This window comes from Embiotoca jacksoni, unplaced genomic scaffold (assembly GCF_022577435.1).
Source record: "Embiotoca jacksoni isolate LCO1_2020_lvr unplaced genomic scaffold, fEmbJac1.0.p SCAF_21, whole genome shotgun sequence".
NCBI classification, from domain to species: Eukaryota; Metazoa; Chordata; class Actinopteri; family Embiotocidae; genus Embiotoca; species Embiotoca jacksoni.
Window position 1 is genome coordinate 5,308,746 of NW_027185352.1, and position 27,462 is coordinate 5,336,207.

General features: G+C 46.2%; 1 protein-coding gene across 2 annotated transcripts; it reads left to right on the forward strand.

The window, feature by feature from the left end:
• The first annotated feature begins 1,028 nt into the window (after positions 1-1,028).
• On the forward strand, positions 1,029-27,336 carry gas2l3 (growth arrest-specific 2 like 3). Of its 2 annotated transcripts, none has more exons than XM_069156530.1 (9): positions 1,029-1,135; positions 13,381-13,436; positions 19,804-19,990; positions 21,007-21,125; positions 21,940-22,081; positions 23,346-23,409; positions 23,490-23,631; positions 24,912-25,016; positions 25,302-27,336. In XM_069156530.1, the coding sequence occupies exons 2-9, from the start codon at positions 13,413-13,415 to the stop codon at positions 26,676-26,678; spliced, it is 2,160 nt and encodes a 719-aa protein (XP_069012631.1). In that variant the 5' UTR covers positions 1,029-1,135; positions 13,381-13,412; the 3' UTR covers positions 26,679-27,336. The 2 variants fall into 2 exon arrangements, with proteins under 2 accessions (XP_069012631.1, XP_069012630.1); XM_069156529.1 differs by lacking the exon at positions 1,029-1,135 and adding an exon at positions 10,695-10,823.
• The last annotated feature ends 126 nt before the right edge of the window (positions 27,337-27,462 follow it).

The window sequence follows — 27,462 nt, forward strand, 5'->3', positions numbered from 1 at the left end:
ATGATATGAACATACCTTTGTATGTTTTGGCTCAATCAGACCCCAGAGAGGTCTGACTCCTTGTTAGAGCCTGTGCTGTAACTGAGGTTATGTGTTATTTTCTGTAGTGATTTTCTGAAACATGTCGGTTCAGAATCTGCTTTGTATGTAATTCTGACAAAAACGGTTATAAAGAGTCGAGAAGCTGTTTTTTGAGTAGTTTAAGGCGGCCCAAGCTTTCCAAAACCCCAAGAAGAGCATGAAATATGGTACATGAGTCCAGCAATGGATTATGGATAAGTGTATACAATCAAGTACTGTGCATAACTACAAATTTGACCATAATAATTACTTAAGGGTTTCTGTATGATATCACTCCTGTCTTTATGCCAAAAGGAGATATTTCACTTTTTTGAAGAGAGAGAATCTGAAGATAGTCTATATAATAAACTACCCAACAGGATGTAAAATAGTTCAAATTGGCTTTAACTAAAATCCTACTTAGACATGGCTGCTTCAAACTGTGGTTTCTGCTGGGGTAGAGCAACACTACGGGATAAACCACACGCAGAGCTGTAGTACGCTCTAATATTAGAACCAGTGGTAATAATTATGACATTTTATTAAGTTTAGTTATGATTATAATTACAAAAAGTATTTACATTTTATGAATAATGGAGGGTGTGTGGGGGGGGGGTCTTGTGAGCGTATTGAGCGTATTTGAATATTGGAGCGGGTTACGTCACCTCAATATTTATTATAATTACTGCTGTGCTTCTTCAACTACTGCACAAATCTAATAAAAAACTGTACAAATGCAACGTGAAAAAAGAAGTCATCGTTTCCTTCAACGGTCCTACCACGATTATTTCCCAGCTGTATTTAAGGCTCTTTGAATTTCATTATTGTGAATGGGGCTTTCATCATCCGGTAAAATGACACTCAGGTGAGCTGAGACCCCGCCCCCAGCGGACCCAGCGCTCTGATTGGCTGGTTCGAACAGCGCTGCCCACAAACAGCAGCAGCAGCAGCAGCATGAGAAACTCCACAACTGGAGGAACAGCTCAAGATTTCCACAAGGAAAAAAAAAAAAAAAAACAGCACAAACGGACCAGACGTTCAGCGTGAAGAGAGACCGTCTCCTGTTGTGTCACCGGTAAGTTTAAACCTGTTCATTTATTTCACTGCATCCTGAAAGGGGGAAAGTTTCTCCGTAAGTTTCCTGCTTATTTCTCCTCAAAATCCATGAGGGAGCCTCGTGGAAGCAGCGAAATCTGTTCCGAGCAAAACACTGGACACTCCGTTACTATTGTGTGACCGAGTGTGTTTTAACAGGAAGACTTGTAAAATGTAGAGACCGGTCTACCTCAACAAGTGTTCAGAAACGTAATATTTGCAGCAAAAGTGAAGTTATGTATGAATTTATTTTTTAGGTTTTAGCGAATGTTCAAACTCAACTTCCCCTTCACCTGAACCACAATAATTCAAATTAAAATGACGAGTTCACGGCCCTTCCCGTCTCTGTACCGTGCAGGTCTCTGTTGTATAAAGGCAGGTCGTGGTAATTGACTTTGACAGGTCTCTGCGTGCTCCCGTTGAGTGTGAAACAACAGCTCCCAGTCGAGAACTTGCACTCTTTAATCCCCGATTGGCAGGTGGGAATAAACGGGCAGGAGAGGCTCAGGAGTTTATTAGTGCACATCTAAACGGGGAGGCATCGTCTGCATGGTACGTTTGCTGCCGTGGGCGACAGGATCAGGTGAAAGGTGAGTTCACCTGGGAGAGCAGGTTAGATTTGGGGGGGGGGGGGGGGGGGGGGTGATGCTCTCTCATGCTGCTGCTGTTTTTGGATCAAAGCAGGCACTGACTGGCATGTTTTTACCCCGCTGGTGCATCTATTGTTGGCAGGACAATAAAGAGGGGGGTACTTTTACTGTGAAGTCTTGTACATGTGACGGTCCTGCTTTCCTGTTTGAGGAAAAAGTATGAAGTAAGGGGTCGACAGGTGCTTCCTGCAGAGAGGGCGCCACCAGGGAAAGGCCGAGGCCGGCCTCTCGCTGCACTTCAGATGCTGCTGATGACTTTTTGGCAGTGTTTATTTTTGTCCTCAAAACAACAAGATTTTCTCTCTTGACCTTGTGATTATGGCCGTGGATTAATTTTTCTGCTGTGATTTATTGTGCAAGTCAACAGATTATACCTTCAACTGTGATGTAACTGTAACTCATGACTATAAAGGAGGGAAGTAAATGAGAGCGGCCATGTTATTGGTCATTATTCATCGTCACGTTTTCATTAGAAATTAATGATGTTAAGTTACAAAGTTCAATTCTCCCCAAATCTAATGAACCCCACATCCACTGATTTATAGCATGATATGCTGATACTGATGGGTAGTCAGACCTTGCTCCCTTGACCTGCACAAATTGCACCAGGATTAGAATCAGTGATCAGGTTAATGTGCTTCTTGCACCATGTTAAAGTCTATATGCCCAGATGGATTTCTGTTGTTAGTCTGGCTTTTCTCTGGCATTATTAAGTCAAGGCTTACAGATGAACTCGGACTGTTTTCTAAAAAGCATTACGTGATCACTGTCCAGAGACGGTTGGAGTCACAAGCGTTGTTTTTATCCCCTTCTTGTCCATTTGGTTACTTCCAGAAAACACATCTCTGCAAAAATAAATAGGTAAATATTGGTTTTAGTGCTTGCTTCAGTTAGACCTGTCACAATTATTACATAACAGTCTGTTAGCAATCATTTCTTGTCATTGTCAGAGTTGTTTTCATTCAGCGGTATTAAAAAAAACAGCTGAATGAAACAGAACAGAAATATCATACTTACATGTCATTTTTTTTTTACCGTTTAAGGTTTGACTGGCGCTCTTTTGATAATGTCATTTTGTTGCGCCTCCTTTTTTTTGCAACGTTTTAATTGCACGAGTGAAGAATTGGCGCCACCAACTGTGTTTATCTTGAGGCGCTGAGCCTCTCATTTGTGTTTCGATGGGTTTTTATTGACATGAACATTGATGATTTTGTTGCAAAGCCAAGTCTGGTTTGAGGACCGATAACTTGTTGGTCATTTTTCAAATTTGCAGCAAAAAGCTGGCGGTCAGAGTAAAACGAACAGAAAAAGACAGTGAAATTGTTAATCACAATCAGTTGCATGAAAATTAATCGCCAACTAAAATTTCATGATCATGACATCACCAGATGCTAGTGGAGACCAAAACAAAGCTAAAAGGAGACTGGACGTTGTGCTTTTTGACCAGCTGGCATGAAACATGACTCCTAATATCTGGATGTTGCTTTGGACCTTTAAATATGCAACATTGTGCTAAACAAGGTGATAACGGTGTGTAGTGTTATAGTAGCTTGGTGCACTGCCCCCCAGTGGCCATAAAATTATGAATGCTAGTTGAAGTTACAAGTCAGTCCATTAAAACCGGATATTTTTTTAGTACCTGAATATTTGTTGTAGGACAACAAAGCAGGAATGTAATACAGTTCTTTGTAGATCTTGTAGTTACATTCATTTATTTAGGTTAAACTGCTTTTTGCTTGACTTTGGGCAGGTAGAGAATTTACTAAAATGATCCATTTCGAAATTAGCTACTTGAGTGTTTTTGTTTTGTTTTTGAGCCCGAGCTTGATGTGTCAAACCAAAGGTGACATTGTATTGTTATCGCCCTTCACTCTGGCCAGCGGTCTGTTTCCAGATCAGTAATAATACAGTGCACCACTGTGTATCAGACAAAGCTGTCATTGGGCAGCTCTTAATAAATGAGTGCACACACGAGCAGCAACCTCATTTTCAACTGTCTTCATAATGACCATCTGCTTGATCTTTGGCATCAGGCCTCAACGTTTCGGGCTCGCCAAGGCTCCCGAAAGAAGTTAAGACACACACACACACACACACACACACACACACACACACACACACACACACACACACTTACCCTGAACCCCCTCCCATTCTTTTCCTCTGAGCTGAATCCTAAATAAATGAGGGGTAATCCAAGATTTCATTATCAACTCCATTGTGTCCACAAGCAGCAGCGCAGCCCATATGTGCCCACGTGCATTTCTAACTCATTAAGCGTCCTTTGTCTCATCGTGTGTGTGTGTGTATCCTGTAAATAGTTGCACATTAGAGCTGACGTCATATGTTATTCATATGTGGTGTTTTGTTTTTCAAATTTGTTATGCAGTATTTGTGTGTGTGTGTGTGGGGGAGGGGTGTAAATCGGCATCACTTGGTTTATGTCTGATAATACAGAATAGACTGTCTGCATCAAAAATATTACAGATTTTGTCAACAGTTCTCTTAAACCGCTAAAATGTTAGGTGTGTTCAGTCAGCTGAGGTTTGCATTTCAAAAAAGTTGTATCTTTATTTTTCATTTGATTTTTTTTCTTTGGTTGCCTGTTAAAACTGGCGGTTGAACACATAACAGTCACTGAACCAGCTCAACTCAATTTATCTGTCATGTGGACGATCAGTTTCTATTGATGAGTTCAGGTCACAGCTTTAATGAATAAAGGTCATGTAAAGGGTTCAGCTGCAAGCCTTCGTAAATAAAATGTGTCACTTTTGTACTTCTACATCCCTAACTAGAATTGCTTTTAATTGATGCTATCAGGATTTTTTTTTTTATACCAAAATAAACTATAAGAACATAATCTGATGGAAGAGATAACTGAATAATGTGCTTTCTTTTATCGTGTAAGTTAATGCCGTCCATTAGAGGTTGGTAAAATTCAGCCCATTCTGATGCATTAACAGTGTGACAGTTTGTATAACCTCTTTAATAATTGAGGTTTAAGTTTTGTTTCAACTCTTCTGTTCCCTTTGTTTCCTCTTATTTTTTTCTGATCACTGGGGATCAAAAGGAGCCCAGATTTCTCCCCTCATGTCTCGGCGCTGCCGAGGCTGATTAAGGTGAAAGGTGCTCCAGTTTTTAAACCCTAACCAGGATTATTATACAACTCACAAACGGTGCTAATTAGGCTAAACTCGATGGCCCCTCGACCTTTCACGTCCCCAACGCTCTGTGGAGAGTTTAAAAGGGACTGGCTGTTTGGGTTTATCTGAAATGACCCTGATAAAAACCTGTCACATGGGGCTGTTTGTGTGCACGTCTGATTTAAAGGCAGAGGTCTGACACGGCTCAACATAATTACCTCGTGTGATTGATTTGCGAAAAGATTACACATGATGTGTCATCTGTGAAGAAAACAGGGTTTATACGATGAAGTAACATGTTGACAGTCGAGGAGGAGCTGAACTTCACAAACTGTCTTTACACCAGTGACTACACTTTCATTATGACTAAAATAACCCCAGTATTTCTGGCAGGCAGACAGATGTGTTTGAAATCCGATTTCTGCAGCCGTTGTTTACTTCCTGTTGTACTATTTAGCTCACAGTGTCACGTCCCAGTTCATTCATTTAATAAACACGCATGTTCATTATGAAAACATCAGTTAAAATGACAGCTGAGGAAAGATCATCGGTCAGGTTTGCTTGGCAGTGTGATCAGGTATTTCCAGTGGGCAGCCTGTGCTGTGACTAAAGCGATGATGTCACTGCAGTTAGTTGGTCTTTTTGTGTGTGTGATCAGCAAAAACGGCTCAGAGTGGGCATCTCTCCAGGCCCGCTGCAGCTCGCAGGACGCCGCGCTGCTGGTTGACTCGGCCAGCTGGCTGCTGACATCACGCAGGGACAGAATTCAAAAAGGAGCGAGACGACGGTAGAAAAAGGGAAACGTTTGTTTGAAGTGACGGTTCAAGCTTTGCAGCAGGTGCATCCTGGGACGCCGTCAGAAAGTGGCTCCGTTAAGTAACGTTCTCAACGTGGGGAGCTCCAAACTGAAGGCGCCTGCATGTGCCAAACAAAACCGTTCATATGATGATGTCATCTGACTAAATCACACGGTCCATTCATTCATATTTTTCCCTTTAGGTCCTCACTGTAGAGAAGGATTGGGGTGTCGACCATTATAGCTCCTGTTAAACATTGGTGTCAGTGTTTTAGATATTCTCTTGACCGAGTATTTCCTTTCAGTTGGAGGCTGTTTGAAGATTGGAAATGTGGCGAGGAACGTCTTCATGAAGTCGGCGGAGATGTTCAGTTTGCTTCATGTAATTTGGAGCTCGGTGAGAAACCCAGAAGTTTTCGGTGCCATTTGTTTTACCAGAATAAAACCTTCTACTGATGAACCCACATCATCGTTTACATCATCAATTACTGGATTTAATATATTATCCCAAGCTGATGTGATGGCGAGAGATGTTTGACATGTATGCAAGGTGTCCTCTTGAAAAACAAATGGCTGATTGTGTCCTGTGATTGTTGGACAGTTTGACTCCAGGGGTAATCTCGTGTGTGCATGATGCAGTTTACTGTAAACCAGTGCTCCCTGTTTTTACTGATCTGGAATCAGCCTCCATCGTTCCCTCCGCCGGTCAAGTTTGTGGACGGCCGGGTAGGAAGCCTGATCCTGAGTCAGCACTGAGGGGTTTTTGAAATCCTGGTGGTGAGCCGTGGATTAGTGTCAACAAAATCAAAATGGAATTGGCAGGTGGCTTCCACTCTTTCAAGCCTTTAAGATGGCTTTACTCGCATTGTCTCACCTTCGAGGAAAGACCACTCCAATAAGGACAGGAGGGTCGATGCCAAGAATGGATTTAATCCTGCTCGAAAGGGGAATAGTCGTTTACCATGGAAAACCACGAGGAACAAGCTTGTACAGGCCCAGTGGGGACAAAATGGCTTTAGAAAGTAAAGTTTATTAAAGATGTGAGGCTCCGTTCGGATAAAGGCCGTGGACGTATATTTACTTTTTTCATTCTCTTCAACTGAATGAATTTCCTTCCTTGTCACCTCCTGGGCCCCATCTGTAATGAAAAGGCTGAAGCCGGTCTCTAAATGAAATGCTCCTCCGACAGGGTAATTAAGTCCAGACACAAAGGGCTCAGCAGGAAGGAGTTTAATAGAGGAGGCGTTAGTATTCTCCGGGGGATAGTTGAGTCCAGCAGAACCTCTCTGGACTGCGGGGAAGGGGAAGGACGCAGGAGGTTCACTGGCCCGCAGCCACTTCTCACTGGGTAACACAAAGATATCAATCATCCATTCAGTCTGCTCAAGTTATCAAATGAAATGCCTAAAAATAGGCCATCGCTTTCACTTCAGGAACCCCAAATAAGATTGTGTGCACGAGAAGCTTTCTGGAGTCGTGTATGATGCGGATGAAGTTGTGCCTAAAGGCCACGCTGTGCTAGAAACAAACTAACTAGTATGACATGACACGCCACCACTTCTGGTTGTACATGTGGCCACAGTCGGAGACGGCGTTCAGACGGGGTCTTCCTGAAGACTCGGTTACACAAAAAGGTATCCGAGTAATTGTGTGAACAATTGAGGAGGAAATTAAGATCCCGATTAGCTTTTTGCTGCGATGTTTTTTTTTTGGCAGGTTGCTGTGCTAAGTGGGCATGTTTGATAAATCATCTGCTTCAGAAAGGAATAAAATCATTATCCCCACCTCTGACCTGACCTAGGATGGTGTTGGGGGAGGGAGAGGGGGGTTCGGACAGTTTGTTGTCAGATGAAGCACATTGGTGACAGCTGCTTTAATGAATGGTGAACAATGTAGCCAAAGACACTTTTTTTTAGTTATTATAGGAAGCTAAAAGGTAAAAGTAGCTGGAGTACATTGTAATTTAGTGATATTTTCCCATTTGAAAATGTCTTTGGAAACCCGAGGCTCAAACTCGGTGTACAGAGCACACGAGATCTCTAACACCCGGTTTCATTGTGCTCACGTCGAGATGAAGTTAAAACGTTTGTTTTTGTGGGAACATCCATAAAACACCTTGACGTCCCCTGGAGGACTTTGAAGCTTCACATGGCTGACTTTGATTTCATGTAATTTCCTCCTGTTTACTCCGTTTTTATCCCCCCTGACGCACGATGCCATATAGCGGAAAATGAAAAGGCCGTCGCCGCCTGAATGCTCTCCTTTTAACTCATTACATAATGTGTTCTCATTTCTTCTTCTTTTATTTTTTTTTGCACTTATGCACGGGTGCTCGCATGCACCGCCAGATCGCTGCAGGCTGCACGCTTGCGCCACGTGCTGTTTATGTTGTGGTGACGGAGCGTCGTGGAGGTGGATGCGCTCTCCTGTCTGGAATAGCGCTGATCCTCTTAAATGATTACTGGCTGCGACTCGAGAGCGAGGCAACCTGCGGGGCGAACATGGGGACAGATGTCTCACCCCCACCCGCAACAAACACACACACACACACACACACACACACACACACACACACACACACACACACACACACACACACACACACGACAAAAACAGAAATGCAGAGAAATGTCCTGACTGAGGTGTGTTCTATGTTTAGTTCGTGCAGCGGGGGAAGCTCGGGCTCGATCCCTTTCCTTTAATCAACTCCCAAGTCTATTACACTGCTCATTTGTACCCAGACAATGACGACTCCTTTGATTTATTCAGCACCTTTTTCTCGGTAGGATTTGGTGTTGAGCACTACATGGACAAAAACAGACCTCTTTATGGAGAAAGTTGCCCAATTTGTTGGGGCATTTTGTTTTTATTGATCCTCCCCTCCCCCTTCAAATTAAAAGTCATGTGACATCTGGAAACGCCATCTGAATTTAATGCTTAAAGTGGGAGAGTCCATTCAGTCTGGAAATAGCAGTTTTCCTGAGGGAATAAAACCTGCAACAGAGTTTTTATTTCACTCGCAGCAAGAAATGCAGGTTAGACAACCCAAACCCGGCCAGGGTCTTTTGTGTACCAGGTTTCGGTGCTCTTATTTATCCACTTAATCCTCATGCTGCTGTGGGAATCTGTCTCGTATGACCCTGAACGACACCGAATGAATGAGCAACGTTATGGGAAAATTGGGATTCTTGGAAAGTCTTCAATCGCCCCCCACAAAACAAAAGCCAATATTAGGTTGCTCATATGCTTTATATTAATGAGCTCAACCATTGAAAAAGGAAGTTGATCCACAAAGAGGCCCAGCTGCATATTTGGCCCCAAAGAAATGTAAGAACATAGTCTTAAAACCTGCCAAGCTGAAAGGAGACGGATGGACAGACGTATTACAGACGGATGGCAGGGAGCTGGTGCCGGTCCCACTTATCTAAACCTGAACCAAACCAGTCATCTTCAGAGATCGATGAAGCCGACCCCAACCAGTTACCTCTGCTATGCCTCGCCATAATCCAACCTGAGCATTAAGCCCAACCACGGAGGAGCTGCAGGAAACATATTTTGAATCAGTGGGAAACAGTTCGTAAGGAGAACGGACTTCAGCATAAGACTGTCATTGTTGGACGTGTTTCCTCCTGATGACCGTTGGGGAATGTGCGTGGTAGTCCGCCAAGTCGAGCCCTTTCCAGCGCCACTCCCAAGTTCACTGCCACAATAAAACGGGTTTTGTCTTCGCCTCCCCCCTTTTTTTTGGCTGCGATTCTCTCGCCCTCCTCTGCGCTTGACATTTCACTGTGTGTGGGTGCCTTTGGTCCCCGTGGGAAGTCACGCTCTCGGGCTCTGCCGGGGCTCCAGATGCACACAACTGGAGTCCAGAGATTTGCCCTTTGTCCCGCCTTGTTGAGCGTGACCCTCCCTGAACGGCTGCTTGTCGAAAAGACGGCGAGTCTTTCTGGATTGACCCCCTCTTTACAAATCGAAATGTCATCCGTCTTCTGTTTCTGGTTGTTCTGCTTTGTAGCCCTTCAGGACATTTTTCCAAACAACGCTTCAAAAGACTTCACTGGGATACATGGCCACAAATCAAGATTCGTAGTCCTTCCCTTTACAAATCAACAGTGTATTCCCTTGAATATCATTTCCAGTAAATCCTAAAAACTGGAATTTGTTTTCCACGATTAGAGAATCAATGGGTGGATGGACAGTCCTGGAGGTCAGCGTTCCTTGTTTGACTGGTTTATCTCAGTCAAACAACAATGTCGAGTCATTAGAACAAAGGTGGTCGAAACAGCTGCAGGAAACCAACATCTGGGCCTCTGATTCAGTCACACAACATCTGGTGTTCTGCTCTTTTGCTGTCTTGAAGTTTCTCTCTTTGAGGCAATTTGTTTTCCAACACTTTCCACATGGATGCAAGTGTCATGTTTGTTGACACCTGCAGCACGACAGCAAACCGTCCCAAAGACAGCAGAGCGACAAGCTTCGACTCTGCTGCCTCCCTCCTCTAAATCTCTACTGAGCATTGGTCCGGGAGGCGGGTGGGGACGAGCCTGGGGGTGGGGGTGAGGGTTGAAAAGGAAGTGGAGTTAACACCCCCCAAAAAAACAACCATACACACCGCAACTTCTCCATCCTATTTTATTCCATTTCTTTGCAACCTGGTTGGAGAGATCCTGGTTTGGAGATGAAGGGGAGTGTACTATTGTGTATTATTGTGTATTGTTGTGTGTGTGTGTGTCTGTAGGGTGGCAAGCTAACAAAACAATGGGGGCTTTGTGAGAGGGTCCCGCTGTGACAGGATTGTTGGGGGGGGAGATCAGGACTTAGCGAAGCGTAGGCACTTCATTAGTCAGGGCTCTCCTTTTGCAGCCCCCCATCTCTCCCCTCCCTCCCTCCCTCCCTCCCTGCCATCCTCTCGCTGCCTCTCCCTCCCCACTCACTCGTGGAGCCACAGAGGCAGGAGCCGCTCTGGCCGGACAGCGCTGAGCGTTTAGCGCCGGGGTTTCGCCTCAGTGTTGACGAGGATGTGCTTTTGAGGCTGATCTGCAGTGTCCTCCCTCGTTACCGTAGTGATTTTCTCCTGAGGTAAGTCGCCTTGTTGTCACCCTCTCGGTCCCATACCGTCCCGTCCCCTCCTGTCCTTGGGTGCTGACTTGCATCTGCAGTTCTGGTGTAGGATGACTGGACACAGCAGTCCTGGCCGGGCCTCTGGCGAACAACTGATGTAATCATTTTAGATGTGTGCGTGTGCGTGTGCGTGTGTGTGTGTGGATATAGAGGCATTTTTGAAAGCTGCAGGAGTTTTTCACTTTTTCTATATTCTGGGCACGACTGCTTCAATGGAAAACACCAGAACATAGAAATACTGCAGCGTAGAAGTTTCACAAATCCTTTTAGCTGCAGATTTCTACATTGACATGAGCTCATATTGGTCTCCAAGGAGAATGAGGGGGAGGGGGTTAGAGGAGGACTATTGCCTCAGCTGTGTTGACCAAATTATCAGTGTTATTAGGATCTACGTTGCCGTGATTGCTTTCTCCCCCCACCCACTGTCTGTCTTTGTCAAACACACACCCTCGGGGACAGTTGAGTTTCGGGGTAATCCTTCACATCCTGTGTGGGGAAGGGGGAGAGAGCAGCGCTCCGTCTAACCCCATCACTTCCTCGTGAGAAAGTTTGGTTCACTGAAACTCACTGTGTTCCCAGTAAAAACAACAAAGTCCTCCTCGCTGCGTTTTACCCAGAGGGCCGTTCTCAGCATCCTGAGTGCCTCTTTCGCCTCGGTTATGCTCCTGCATTTCTATTAAATCACAAGTCTGAGCTTCACACTAACTGTCCCTGCTGTATTGGGAGAAAAAAATACACCCTTAAAAATGAATGTTTTTTGAGCTTGAGTTTCATTACGCACTCATTACACTGTGACTGGAGGCTGTAAATTTCTGTGCTGATGGCGGAGGCTGTTTGTGAGCGACTCTGTGAAGGCAGGATGTGAAAATAGAAAGAAAAGCCGACTCGTCTGAAATTAGTCTAAAAGAGTGAATAATCAGTGGAAGTCGCTGTGTGGAACCAGTTAAGCCTGCAGGTCATTCACCGGTGTTTCTCTTGTCCGGTCAGGATGCTCCAGTAATAAACAGAATTTATTGCATTAAAGGCTGCATCTTTGTTATTTTCATTGTTATTTAATCGGCCTGTTATTGTATTGATTTAATCAATTAAATGTCAGAAAATGCTCAGAGTCCCGGTTATCTTCTATCAAACAGCTCGTTCTGTCAGACCGACGATCAAAAAGCCGCCGAAGGTTGATAATGTCTTTGTTCTGTCTGGATAAAGTGACGCTGCATTTTGGGAATCGGCCTCAAGTTTTATAATGATTTCTTTAATATTAGATAAAAGTAGCTTACATGTCTGAGAAATAAGACTAAGAAAATGAGAATGTTTTATTTCATAAGTTGAACTCTATTTTCATTTGGTTTCTAAGGTAATTTCTAACATTGTGAATCCACTAAATTAAGGTTTATTTCATTTAAGTATGAATGGATCAATGGTTTCATTTCGATGCTTAATATCTTAATGTAATCTAGCTGGTGTCTGCTGGAGCAGAAATGATAAGCCGAGTGGTTGATCAAAAGAAAGGGCAGCTTTTTTTGGTAATTGATTATTTGATTGAGTCACGTTCAAAGCAAAAATGTGCTTGTTCCATCTGTTGTGTTTTTTTTTAATTTTTTTTTTAATTTTTGATATATAATCACGAGGTGAATGTTTTGAGCTTTGGACTGCTGATTAAGCAAAAAACATTTGACAGCGTCACCTCTGGGTCTGAAAAACTGATGGGTGTTTGTAGTTTATAAACCAAACAACTAATGGATTGATTGAAAAGCTCCTTGACAGATGAAGCCATGCTGAGAAAATGGGCCCATTGCAGTCTCCGTGTTTGTTATAAAATAACGAGTTTCACCTTAATTTACTTTGAATCTTTTTACTGTGTGTTTTGGGAGCTGCTCTCTCACCCTCATTTCTGTGTGTTGTGTATAAAACTGGTGGGAATAGTTTAAATACTGTAAGCAGGGAGAAATGTGGCAATCCACTGCAAATGTTCAGAAATCAGCCGAACAGGATCTGTAATGCTCGCTAATAAACTTCTTTACCATTAGTTTAGTTTTTGCACAAACAGAAATGTAAAAAGAAGAATATGTGGTCTCAAGGAGTTGAATGCTGGAACCGTTTCGTGACAAACAACAGTTCATCCATCCAGGCAGCGCCTGTTTGCAGCATTTCTTGCTGCTTGTCTGATAATTTGACTGCAGGTCGTCACCGTCTCTGTTGTTTCCCAAGAGAATAGTTACTGCACACGACGGTTCTGTTTCCTTCTACATTCAATCTTTTATACAACGCTAAGATACTCTAATCACCTCCAGCTGCATGTTTACAGCTTTAACTCATGAGTGGCACGTATTTTTTTTTCATGTAACTCTGTATTAATTTGCCAAAATGGTGAACTAGTCCTTTTACATTCCTTAATTTTCAGGAACAGAGGTGCAACTGTCTGGGATTTGTGGTTCCCTCTCTTTGATATGTAACATGAAATTACAGCTGACATTTTGATCATCAGTTTTTAACCTGTTTTTCTTTAATCTTTTCACAGAATGAAGAAGTGAATCATCTGTGATCACAGTCATGGCTGTCCAGGCTGGCATCCAGGTAAGCTCGTCAGCGTCTAGAGAGGATGGGGTGTGCTGTGATTGGTTGAAGTTGAATTGTACGAAACGGGCAGCGATATCTTTTTTTTTTTTTTTTTTTTCTGTTGACATGTTGGACTTCAGAAAGTGCAGCTACACATCTGCACAAAGTTTCTCTACGTCGCTGAAGGGCTGAACTTGACATTGAGTCCATATCGCCCTCTTTCGGCCTCTCGGCAGCAGTCTGAGTGTCCAAGCCGTGAGTCACCAACGCTGTGTGCCGGACCGAGTTATCCCGATTACATTAGGAGCGGCAGACATCCGTCTCCCGCCCAACAACTGCGGCGAGCCCACCTGTGTCGCGGCATGCCGTCTTGTTGTCGTTATGCATATCTGACGTTCCTCCGTTTGGACCCCGAGGATTTTCACCACATTTTTTCGGGGGAGTGGGTGGAACCAGAAGTTGTTTTTTTTTCCCTCCTTCTCCTCCCAGCAACGAAGTGTCAGCCGTCCCAAAACCCAAAACAACAAACGGATCGTGTTACACGTGTCACATGGCAGCACCTCCTCAGGAAGGGGTTTTTCTCCGTCATCTGCTTTGGAAAAGTCCCGTCTTTCCCCACCCGTCTTGGACCGGGTAAAATATGCATCGCAGTGTTATGCGCACAACGTGTGGCAGGAAGCCTGTCGGACTGATGCTGATGTGTTGACGAGGCTGTGAAGAGACTCCTCGGAGTTGTTGACAAGCTGCGGTTGGATCCTGCAGCTTCAGACGCATCAGATTAACCGCACAGATCACGTTACTTTAGTTTGTCTGTCCCAGGCAGTATTTAGATCGCTTCACAAAGTGCATGATCTGTGGGCTGCCTCATATTTCCCTCAAAACATGGGTAGTTTACATATAAAGTAAAATTATTTCTTCTTAATCCTTCTTTTTAGCCCTTTTTTTTTTTTTTTTTTTTAAATCACTGCCAAAGACAAAACAACAGCTCTGATTTGCACATCTACATCTTTAATAGAGATACCATTCAAATGTAATAAAATACTCCCGTGGTCTGTCCTGGTTTGGACATATTTCCTGTGTTGGAACATAGAGAGCAGAAGGAGGAATCTGGTGCACAGTGGCTGATGTATTGCGTGTTATCAAAGGCACCCTGTGAGGATATTGATCCGTATCAGACTGCGGTGATGCTGCAGCTACTTCCGGAGCTCCAGTGCATGTAGAGCAGTCAGATTGGATGAGTGGTCACCGTCCGACTGCTCTGTGCAGCCATGCTGAAGATGAATGCACTCGTGGGAGTAGAAGCACCATAAGCGCTCATCTATAAACGCTGCAGTGGAACACGGTAAAATATCACGTCTGCAGGTTTCCTTTGTGAGAGATATATTTTTTTTAATGATTTCCCAACATATAAAACCCTGAGTGTAAATATCGGTCCGTACGAATGTGCATCAATGATCAGGGTCGTGGAGGCGGTGTCGTCTCCTCCTCTTAATTAAATAGTAAAACAAAGTCACACCACCTCTATGAAAGCTGCAGCAGCTTGATTGGTAAAAACTGTATTTTATTGATTTTAATTCGGGCAACTCGCAGTCAACTCAACTCCAACTTTATTTGTCTTGCACCCTTCATACAAGCCTGCAGCCCAAAGTGCTTCACAGGGCAACATGCACACATATAAGTGCAATATTTACTCTCCTTTCAGCTCTGTTTTGGTCTCCACCAGGAAGAAAAGCTGCTTCTTCAGCTGCTAAAAGGTCCAATATGTTCACCAGCTAGTTGTTAACGTTATCTGTTATTTAATGCTGGATAGGCAGTTTATTTGTATTTGTTAAAAAGCTGTAAACAACTGCTTATTGTTGCTGGAAACACTGATGAGAGCCGTGAGACTGAACCAAAACACTGACCTACTAAAAGTACCGATTTAATTTCACGATAAGCTTGTGATTTATTGTATATTTTTGTTTTGGTGATCTGTTGCTGGTACAGACTTTCATATTTGTTGCGCCAAACATTCACCCTAAACGGTGTGTGGTGGCTTTAATACAGTTTGTTTGTAGTCAACAGAAGAACCGACACGAACGAGCAAAACGGAGAAATCGGAGGACGACAATACTCCTCAGCCAGATTTGGATTTCTAAATGATCTCTGCAGCGCTCGCACATCTGTGATCACGTGTTAGCTTTCATGACATTCCTCATTAAAACCGCGGTTACCTCATCTGTTTCCACCCGGTGTTACAAACGTAGGATGAAAATGACCAAATAAAAAAAGCCCGAGTAGATCTTGGCATTTCAAAAGAGCAGCATGCCCTTGTTAGTTCAGCCTAGCCGTCAAACCACACAGCTGCGCGGTACTTAGGATCCTGAAAAGGTGAAAGGTCAACAACCAGGCTTTGGGAAGTTGAATAAAAGTGGGGCAGGAAAAGTATCCTGCTGTCATTTTAACTTGAGCAAAGTGTAACTTTTAGCCTGTGTAGGAAAGTAAGTAAAGTACTTAAGTACAATACTAGAGGTACTTGTACTTGACTTCAGTATTTCCATTTGATACCACTGCAGTACATTTCAGAGGGAAATACTGTACTTTCTACTCCATTTATGTGACTCTTCAGATCAATAATTTATACTTGAAATATACCATCAGCAGCTACGTATGCGTTAGATTAGACGATTTAACAGTGTCATGTTATCAGTATCAGCTCTACCACGACAGCAAAGTGTGTCTCGCATGTACATGTAATTTACATATGATAATTTATATATGATCAATAAAACACCGTAAATTGGGCCATTTTCCATGAAGAGTACTTTTAGGTCTCCACTGTTTTATCTGGTTCGTCAGTCAGTTCTTTGGTTCCGGTTTGTTGTTTTCAGGCTTCATTAACGTGACTCATTACTGTGTGATGTTGAAAATAGGTTTCATAATATGAACGGATAAATATATATTGCTGCGTGTAGCTCTCCTCTTTGACCTTCCTGCTATTGACTATTGTTTCCTGGAGTTAATTCGCCCTCAGTGTAAGTGGCTCAATTTAAGAGCAGCAGGATTCGTCACAATCTCAGCGCTTTGCATTTCTTCGCTGGATTACCAAACTACGTTCCTGCAGTTTATGAGGACAGAGTTGGTGTAAGGAACAAAGATGACCTCTATACTCATGTTAGCAGTCTATAACACGAGTCGGTCAGGTGGCGAGCTCGGATAATCTCCACCGTTCAGGCATCTTTTAAACGTTCCGCGATGTCGCCCGATTTTCCAATGAGCTGGATGTCGAGAAACGAACATATGATGTTGTTGTTGTTGTTTTGAGCCCGCAGAGCAGCCGGCCTCTCTGAACCGTGTTACGTAATGTGTGTGTGTGTGTGTGTGTCTTTCGATGTGTGATAACCTTCTGAAAGGTGTTTTTGTCAAGTTCTTGTACTTTTTCATGCGTGTTCACCAGTCAGATCTCATGTTCCCACTCCTGAACACCCTTTTAGCTTCAAAGGTCACTTTGACGGGGACGAGCACGGTGCTAAAAAAACAAAAACATTCTCAAAGCAGAGACGTCCATTTTGACGCGTATTCAAACCATTTGTTTGCCCGTCTCTAATCCTGACCTTGAACTAACCGCAGGGCCTCGGAGGGTGACGGTTTCTCCTGACCAACAGATTATACAGAGAACTTTAGTAAAACGGGTCAAAACTGCATGAAGCTCAACCTTAAAGGGACATTCCACCAATTTCACATACGAGGTTTTGTTTACGCTTTATGGGAAGTCGGCGAAATGAAATGAAGAAGCTTTCCAGAGTTCGAAGTCCAAACTCGAGGCTATAAAAAAAGGTTGAAAAAAAAAAAAAAAGCGACCCAAACTAGAGGAATGGGGTTTGAAAGAAGCATCGGCGCTCTAGTTAAAGACAATGTAGAGCTGCATCGTGGGAAATGCAGGATCTAGTGTTTCTGGGTTGTGCCTCACACTGTGGGTTAAAAGTTGGGATATCTGGGCCTCTGCTGCTTTGAGTTGGTCTCTTGAGAATCTCCCAATTTTAATGTAAATCACTGCAGCAGAACCTTGAAGTTTCAATGCGACAGAGTTGTAAAGCAGTTTTCCCGTCTTTTAGGAAAAAAAAAAAAAGTCCAGTTTTCTCTTTGGACTCCTCATTAGGCTGACAGACAAGGGGTCGAAGGTTGAAGGTCAGCTTTCCACAGTCCGAATGAATTTAGACAAATTTTCACTCTCCTAATTGTTTATAACCGTGTTTATCTACCACGACACCTCCACTTCCCTTTTAAATGTCCCTTAAAGAGAGCCATACAGTTGGGCATTATCCCATAAACACTCAGTATCTTCCTGACCCGGAGCTTCATTAAAGCGTCATCACACCGACTCGCCAAAATCCACACACACAGTCCGGTCGTGTATAACCGCCTCTCTTGTTCCACTGGCCAGAAGGTTTCCTGTCTGCAGGCTGAGCCGACGTGTAGAATTAAAAGCCCTCGACAAGACCCGGCCTTGTATTTTAAAACACAATGACCCTTTTCAGCCCAGCGGACGCGAAGCTGCACCGTCACTCGGTGACATGTGACGGACACGAAGATTAAAGTCTGTATCTTAACCAGATGTCAACAAACTGGACGGGAGGAAGGTGGAGTAGGGGGGAGGGCGGAGGGTGGGTGGGGTCATTCAGAAGGGAGTTGTGTAATGTCTGGACGAGTCATCATGGATGCACATCTGCTGCTGGTTTCTACGACGACCCCTCCTGCTGCAATTATAAACTTCAATAGAAAACAACAAAGTCATTTTGTAAACATGAATCCTGAATTTTTGGGAAGTAGAAGCTGTTAACGGTCTTTAAAACGCTGACAATCAAAGCTCGTCTTATTTTAAATTCAGGTTAATCTCGTAGCTTCGTACCTATTTATTCCTTCACGTCATTTTCTAATAGTTTCATCAATGTTCACGGTGGATGTGAAACCACGAACACGCTGAGAATTCAGGGGATCGTTTTTTTCCGTCCCTCCTTTGCTTCAGAGATTCAGTGCGTCTCGTGGGCTGAGGACAGAACGAGGAGACGAGGAGGGAGCGTGTGACAGGAGAGACGGATACGATGGGACATCAGCGTGAAGAGCCGGGCCGAGCGGCTCGCTGCGGGCGCCGAGCCAAAGACTCAACCAGCGCCCATTAAAGCAGTCAAGTGCAACAGCGTTCAGTCAGCGTGGTTTCAGCTTCGGCTTTTAGGCAAAAGAAAATGCAGCGGGGCTTTTTAGTTGACCGGGAAAAATGTTCAAATGAAATTGGAGTAAACAAATGAGTCGAGGTGAAGGCGAGGCCGCGTGGATTTGAAACGCCACGCCGGTACCAGGTTGAGTTTCGGTGTCCAAGCGTTGATTTCCAGCCGAGCTGGGAAGTGAAGTGTCGCCGTGACGTCCTCTCCGCATGGTCACACACGTTCCCCTCATGTTCCCACAGCGCGGGGCCGAGAGGGAACGATGATGCTGTGGAATATCTCCTCTGACCTATATTCATTCATCAGAAGAAAAACTGGAGGTCGTGGACTCGTGCGGTCCGCAGTTTTCAGACGCAGGCTGGTGATTGCGACGTGCTGATCACACACAGCCTCACTGCAGAGATGAGATGCAAGTGTTGTTGTTTTTTTTTTACTAAAACCATGAAAGGAGGCTTCGGAAAGAAGACCACGGTATTTAAAACGTCAGATTTAACGCTCTACAACAGTGACTGAAGGAGCTCCAAAATTAGACAATACTGTATGAAGATGCTTTGAGAAAGGTGGTTATTTGTTTCCTCGCCAACGGTGAGGTGATGCCACGCTCTTCTCTCTGCCAGGACCCGGTAAACTTGGCAAGACTGCAAACGATGAGAAACGGCTCGTCTAGCTTTGTCCAAAAATAACCAACTCCACCTACAAATAGCTCTAAAGCTCACGAATCAACGTGATGTATTTATCTTGTAATCTGTAGAAAAAGAGAGATGGCAAAAAAACCAACTAAACGAGGAGTTCTGGTTTACGTGGTCCGACGGGTCCGTCTACTTCGTGGCCTTCATGGTCCGCTTCATCTTTCAGACCCGGCAGCTTCGTCCACTTTTACATACAGTCACCGCTTTAAACCATCAGAGACGGCAGCACTCGGATCAGGTTAGGCCGACGTCTCAGAAGGCGGTCAGGCACACTAATCTGTTCTACCATCCTGTTTATGTTTCTAAACCTCAGGGATGAGATACAGACCGTACAAATGTCGTTATCCTCTGACTTCTCTGCGTTTGCTCCTTTTTTTTTCTTCTCATTCTCCAGAACTCCTGGAAAGCAATCGGACACAAAGATCCTCTGACTGTGTTTGATTTAAATGTGGCGTCTAACCCCCCCCCCTCATCTGTCCCTCCTCCCGTCTCCAGGTATGGTTCGGCGAGAGGTTCGACGCCCCCCTGCTGAGCCCCCGGGCCCCTCGCAGCCCGTTAGTGCAGCGGCACGGCCCCGGCCTCGCCGACGTCTTCCAGTACGACCAGTGGCTGGCCGTGCGCCACGAGGCCACGCTGGTGCCCATGCAGGAGGATCTGGCCATCTGGCTGAGCGGCATGCTGGGTAAGCGTTGCGGTGGTGGGTTTGTCTTGCTGGTTGGGGGATCGGTGTTGCGTCTATCTTTTTTTGGGGGGGGATTATTTCGATTCCATTAGTGTATTCGACAACACTGTCCATGTGTCCAACCCTTTGCGAGTGTGAATCGACACTCGACGGTTTGCATGCTACCGGTTTCCCTCTCCGGGCTCGGAAAATACTGGAGCACAATTGACACGGGTCTCCCGTCTAATTGGATTTGGATGCTGCGATTTGCAAACAGCCCTCGGCAAACCACAGAACCGGTAGTGGAACAAAATCCCTCATTTCATCCGTCCCTGCCATTATACGGACATCTATTGTCCAACGGTGACACAATGGAGCAGTGAGGAAACTGAAGCTGACTGGAAACTGGCTCGATTGTTGAAGGCTGAATTCGTTTCTATTTTTCGCAGCGCACATTCAGTTTCTCTCTTGAGGAATGTGGGCAGGTACCGAACACTCAACAGGAGTTATTGGTACCGTGACCGCGGTGACCCGTGTCCCATGTTTTCAGAGTGTTTTTAAGCTGTTGGACCGCTCAGGCTGTCAGTCATGAAGAGCTCTGCGCTGCTCAAACAGGTGGCGTGCAGCGGGTAAAGTTTCAAGCCCCCGGTGGGAGTGAGGGGGGGGCGGGGGGGGGGCGTTGTCAGGCGGAAAACATAAACTTTTGTGGAGCAATCTTTGTCACTTTAGTGTGATGGGGTTGTGGATTCTGGTCCCAGTGTGAATCAAGTTAGTCTCCGTGGCCTTTGTGGAGTTCCCCAGCGCGGTGATTTACAACGAGAGGTCGCGGGAGCGCTGTAGATCCTGGAGGAGGCCTCTGTCGTCCTCAGTGTTTTTATAACGTCGTACGAGAAAAGAACCGCTGAAGAATAAAACAACGTGGTCCCGTGGTTTAGACCTTGAAAGAAATCTTCTCCCAACAGTGGACTCCTGCAAAACACAAACTTCAGTAATTTGCATCGAGTTCGGTTCCATTTTCGTCTTTCGTGTCTTTCCAGGAGACGAGGTGAGAGCGGAGTTTTTCATGGAGGAGCTGAATAACGGCGTGAAGCTCTGCCAGCTGATCGGCGTGCTGCAGACCAAGATCGCCCAGAGCTGCCCCTCCGCCCTCGGCAAGGTGAGTCAGACGGCAGCGATGGAAATAACTCCGTCGTCCGCAGGGCAGCGTTCAGGCCGACACGTGTGGGGGTAGGAGGGGTGGGGGGGTTTGGAGAGAGAAGTGCAGGTCACGGGATGGACAGACCGCCGACTGCATGATTTCCTGGGCGAGACTGTTGCATGTTGGTCTAAAATGTGACGGACATGTCATTGACATGGCCTACAGGGTTTCAGGGTATTGAAGTTCATTTGTCTGACAACTTTTCCAGGTTTCTGTCTCACCGAGTTCATGAAGGCGACGTTTTAATACACTACTTATTGTATTTGCCTTTTGTCGCCCGATTTACATGTTCAATTCTTAGAAAGGAAACAATCGGCCGGAAACCTGTGAAGTGACTTAAATTGTAAATGTGTGAGCAGCGCTCCTCCTCGGTTTTCTGAAACTTGCTTTTTAAAATACACGCTTGTATTGTTGTGACAATACAAGCTTTTATTATTATTTTTGTGCAAAATGATCTTTATTAAAATCCAGTGTTCTGAATGCCGATTACACCCTCAATACTCGCGTAGTGACACCCACTGTTTTTAGTGCATAAATGTATTTAGACTGACAATTACAAGTACCTAAATGGTGTCCTCACACAGTCCACGGCCACCACTATGGCTCCGTAGCAGAAAGTGAGGGAACACCGACGTGAAGTATTGTCAAACTGCAGAACCAAACACTGCTGGGAAACCTCCACAGTCTCGCCTCAATTAATGCTCTGCTACATTTAAACCCGTTTTATTATCTAGTAAGTGGTTTTAAACTCACTTATTTGGTTTCCTGACAGCTGTTCCCCACGAGGAAGGTCGCATGCAAGCGGGACGCCTCTCCGGGTTCCTTCTTCGCTCGCGACAACACCGCCAACTTCCTGGCCTGGTGTCGACACATCGGGGTGGAGGAGACCTACCTGTTCGAGTCGGAGGGGCTCGGTAAGGAGCCGCAACACACCGGTCAAACTAGAGACCGCTTTATTACTGCTGTGGAGAAAACGCATCCTTTTTCTATCTCTATTTTATTTTTCAAACAGACTTTTTCAAATTGACTTCTCTTCCTGCCCTCCATCTTTGATTCTCAGGCTGCTCTACGAAAACGGAGACAGTCTCGCTGGATTCGATGTGACCTTTTGAGTTTTCTTTTTTTCTTTTTGGCCTCCGTTTCCTGGTGATGCAGCTCTGAATGTGGGCTGTTCATTTACTAGAAGAGCACACAGTAAATCATTAAAACGCCACAGCTGGTGCCAAAGTTGTCCCTGACATCTTGCCGCTCAAATAACCGGGGAAACATTCACAGTTTAATGGAGGCAGTAACTGCTGCAAAGGTCGAGGTCTGGTTTCTCCACGCGAGCAGAAAGTTGAACCAAGACGTTCATGTTAGCTGGTGAATCTTTTAATCCAGCAGGTCAAAGTGCAGCTGTGTGTTTTTTAAATTTAAAAACTTTGGGAAACGTCCCACGATGAGCAAAAATTCCTTTTTTTTTTTTTTTTCTTCTTTTTTCCTTTAAAGCTCTTATTTCTCCGTCGAGTCCTGAAGGAGGCGGATCTCTGCAACACCAAGCGCATCCTTCATATTTACACACATGTAGACGTGTGTGTAGTTTTGTACGCAGCACTTCAACACATGTATTGAGCTTAACTGGTAGTTGATTAACGTGGGGCTTCATGTAGATGATGTTAATGGGATGAAACGGACGCGACCTCGGCTGTAAGCTCCTAATGAAGGAAGATCTGAGGAGCGGAGTCTGTTTTTAAGCCCTGCGTCTTAATGGTATAATAGGATCTGCAGAGGAGTGCAATCACTCCGAGTACTACGAGGGATCTCTTCATTACTAATGCTGGCTCCCCAAAATGCGGATTTAGACGATTATTTATTTATTTTTTTAAGAAAGAAGGCCGAACAGCAGCTGCTGCAGGTACGAGGACGGAGCACGTAGATCGTCCTGTTCCCGGATGCATGTTTTAAAATTGGGCCCTCCAACCCAGAAACCCGTGTTCTCTTCTGCATGAATCATCCAGCGTCCCCTCAGGGACCCATTAACTTCATCTTCTGCGCTCACAATGTCACGTTTTGTGGTTTACCAGCTGGACTTTGTGGCTCTTCGTCCCTCCTCTTCTCTCTGAGCCGAGGTGGCAGCTGCCGCTTGACATTATTCAAAGTGAAACTCGGGCTGTTAATTGTTGTGTTTTTCTGCCTCAGTGCTGCACAAGGAGCCCCGGCAGGTCTGTCTGTGTCTGCTGGAGATCGGACGCATCGTCTCCAAGTGAGTCTGGGAACACGGAGGGCGCGTGATTCATTTGGAGAGCGCTGGAGACCGGTTTAACTTTCCACTGGGTTTCTCAGGTACGGCGTGGAGCCTCCGGTGCTGGTGAAGCTGGAGAAGGAGATCGAGCTGGAGGAGACGCTGCTCATGACGGAGGAGCCGCGTCCGGCTGTCAAAACCTTCAGCGTGTGCTGCCAGCACGGCGGCCTGTACCAGCCCGGGGTGAGTGAGCAGCACGCTCGCACCTCGCCGTTTTCATCCAGAGAGACGGGCGGCAGGAGAATCTCCCTTTTTTTTTTTTTTTTTTTTTAGCCAGTCAAGTTTCCGGCCTCAGTCGCCATGATGATGCCAACAGCATCCTCCAAAAAAAAAACGAACGGAGAACTTCAGAGAGTTCACAAGATAAGTTCGCGTGCGCCCGTCGGCCCGCCTCCGCGGCAGAGGTGGAGCGCAGCTGATCACGTTGGCGGCGCATGTGCGACCCAGTTGAAGCGGAGCCAAGATGGCGGCAGGCGGCGACTCCTGCCGCTCCACCGACGCCCCCGCAGGGCAAGTGACACATCGCAGCTGACCGCGTGCCGGCGTGCCGGGCGCCCCGTGACTCGCTCTCATGCGTGACCTGCAGGCTGCAGATCCACGCACACGTCCGCACTGCGGTTTGAGCACTTTGTAAATCATTGCTGATGATTGTTTCACTCCCAGAGGACAAACGCTGCTCTAAAAATGAACGGCGCTCTTTGAAGCGGAAGGCGGTTTGGATAAAAACAAGCAGCATATTTAACTCTCTGCCCTCGTATGTTTAGCTGCTCGCAGGAAACGCTGTCGGTATCGGTTAGTTCATGCCGAGCACGCCTTCGTCATCTCATGTTCATCTCTTCTTCGGAGAGAAACGAGAACAAGTCTGACTTCAGTTCCGCGTCGTGATCGCTCACTGATCAGGAACAGACATCGAACCACTGGACGAGTCGTGATTTAATACCCACTTCAGATATAAACGTATTTATTGTGTTTGGAGGTCTTTTAAACATCAAAATATACATTAGAACAAGTTTGATTTGACATTTAATGAAGCTCCTGATGTATCTGAAATTTACCGAGTTCCTAATTTGATCTAATAATGTGTATTTGGAAACCCATCAGCACATTAGCCTACCTGCTACAAACAGCACTGGAGCAGCAAGATGCAACATCACCCACAGGAAGAGTTACAGAGATTTAAAGAAGCAGGAAGTTCTGTGTGCTCGGTTCACAATGGGTCGAAATGTACTTTATTTTTTCTTATCGTGTCATTTCTATGAAAATCATTTTAAATCACAGTAAAGACACTTTTAGGAAAAGTCGGGCACCAGCAGGACGGTACTTCTTTATTCAGCAAAGTTATTACACTTCCAGGCTACAAATGTGTTTCATGTGTTTTCTATCTGCATGTAATTTATAGAATAATGTGTTTTCATGTAGAATCTCATGTTCCTGCTGGTTAAACGTCCACTGTTGTTCTGCAGGAACACGGCATGGAGGAGCCGCCCTGCAACTGCTCCAACAGACTCTCTATCGAGTACCTGTCTGAGGGACGCTACCGCCTCGGAGACAAGACCATCTTCATTAGGGTGAGCGCACAAAGAAACACACACACACACACACGCACGTAAGCTCTTTATACAATAGTGGTGGATCGCATCCGGTGATTACATCATAATTGCGTTGCCGAGGGTGACGACACACGCGCTCATCTGGATGTGCGATTATTTGGGGAATTGAAGGAAATATTTTACTGTTGATGTTTCACACCAGACGTTAAAAGATGGTAAACACGTGATGGTGATTGTTTGTTTACTCTGTTCAGATGCTGCATGGTAAACACGTGATGGTGATTGTTTGTTTACTCTGTTCAGATGCTGCATGGTAAACACGTGATGGTGCGTGTGGGCGGCGGCTGGGACACTCTGCGTGGGTTCCTGATGAAGTACGACCCGCTGCGAGTGCTGCAGTTCACCACGCTGGAGCAGAAGATCCTGGCCTTCCAGAAAGGGCCCCCGGGCCTGGGCGGTCACCACGGCAACGCAGCTCCACCTCCTCCACCTGACATGGACCCCCTCGCCGCCGTCAACGACCTCATCTCCTCCTCAGCCTCTTCCTCCTCCTCCTCCACCTCGTCGTCTTCGTCGGGCCCGGCCGGCAAGCCGGCGGCCGCGGGTCAGACGTGCCGGTCGTACGCCGCCTCCCCCGCCTGCACGCCCACGCTGCCCAGGAAAGGCTCCGCCTCGGCACCCAAGAAGACCCCGCAGATGACGCCCTCCTCCCCCAGGAAGCCCACCCAGCTGCCCCTGCCCGTCACCACCAAAGGTTCGTCCTCGCTGCCCTCCACGCCGGTGGGAGGCTCCTGCAGACAGTCTCCCAGCCCCGGGTGTCAGGGTGGCCAACGCAGAGCTCTGACTCCAGCCGCAGCTCCGCCCACTGCTCCCGTAGACCCAAGCCCCGCCCCCAAGCTGAAGCTCAGACCGTCACCACGCGGCGCCACCGCTCAGCCGAGGAGCCCCGTGTGCCCCGAGCCGTCCTCCAAATGCCCCAAACCCTCCAGCCCGTGCACCTCCCCCACCGCCGCCGTGCCTCGCCCCGTCGACGCGTCGGTACGGGCGCCGGGCCCCAAAGAGGCCCGGCCCCCGTCGGGCGCCAGCCAGCGCTCCCGCCTCACCCAGCGCCGCCCCGGCTCCCCCGCCTCGCGCCTTCGTCTGGAGGCTGCCAGGCGAGCGAGGACGGCCACGAGAGCTGCGGGGACGACGACTCCCAGAGCGGCTGCGACGGCGGCGCTCCAGACCCGGAGCCCCGCCGCCATCTCACAGACTGCCTCCCCGGCACCGACGAAGCCCGCCTGCTCGATGCCGAAGGGCAAAGACACCTCGGCCAAACCCAAGGGGTCGGCCCCGAGCAAGGCCGCCGCCGCCGCCGCCGCTCCTTCGCGAAGCACCGCCGTCGTCCCCGGGCGGGTCCCCGGGGGCAACACGGGCCCGTCTGCCGCCAGCAGAGCCAATCAGAAAACACCAGCCGCAGGACAGAGGGCGGGGCGGAAACAAGCCGCCACGGCGAACCCGAGCAACGCCAAGTCCACTCTGAAACCTGAAGGGACTCCGGCCGCGGCACCGCAGAAAACCGGCCCCGACGTCAGAGCGGTGAAACCGGAGCTCGGGGCCACCAAGAAGATCCCACAATGCAAAGCCAAGAGTGACGACCCTTATTTTGAAATGAACAGCCGGAGGAGGCAGAAGACGTAACGGCTTCTCCTCACAGACCAGCACTTGGTGGAGCTCCGTTTCACCACGTTTATTCAAGTTTTATTTTGTTTGATTTTTGTATGTTATTTAATAATCTTTTACTTTTTTATTTTTTAAATTTTTTTTTTTAAATTTTTTATTTTTTTATCCAAAAGGGTCAAAGAAGTCGTGCTTTGTTTGCTTTTGTCTTTGTGGTCTCTGGTGAGGCCACGCGTCGGATTAACACTACGATTTGCACAACGTTTACATATTTCTGTTACGTGTACAGCCTGTTTCTCAACGATTCGTCCAAACTGAGTCTTTAAACGACAAAGGATTTAATTTTGTGGGGAAAAAAAAAACAAATCGTGTTCGAATAACCGCCGTGACGTAGTGAAACCCGTGTAGGTTTTTTTTCTTCCTGGAGGAAAAGCAGCTTCCTCTGACATGTAACCAAAGTTGTGACGGAGAAAACGGATCATGGCGTCTGATTTTTTTTATTTTTTTCACCCAGTGAGAACAAACTTTCTGCTGGTTGACGGTTCTGATGTAACACGTGTAGTTTTTTTTTTAGGTTTTTTTTTACAAATGATATCTCGGAGGGAGGAGGAGTCCTCGTGTGCCTTCTTCAGAAACTTCTTCTTTCTGAGCGGCAGTAGAATGTATTAGATGATCGGGGGTGGTGGGCTGGGGGTGAGGGGGGGTTTAAATGGATTTTTACTGATTTTAAAACAACAAAAACAACATTGCACAGTGTGTACAAGCACTCATGACTTTGGTTTCTCAGAGAAAAACCCGAGTCTCA

What these genes read in the sequence shown, in the direction of transcription:
- gas2l3 (XM_069156530.1), top strand. Translation starts at nt 13,413, where the DNA reads ATGGCTGTCCAGGCTGGCATCCAG. An exon ending in CTGTCCAGGCTGGCATCCAG is followed by an intron (nt 13,437 to 19,803) that starts GTAAGCTCGTCA and finishes TCCCGTCTCCAG; the next exon opens with GTATGGTTCGGCGAGAGGTT. An exon ending in ATCGGACGCATCGTCTCCAA is followed by an intron (nt 23,410 to 23,489) that starts GTGAGTCTGGGA and finishes TGGGTTTCTCAG; the next exon opens with GTACGGCGTGGAGCCTCCGG.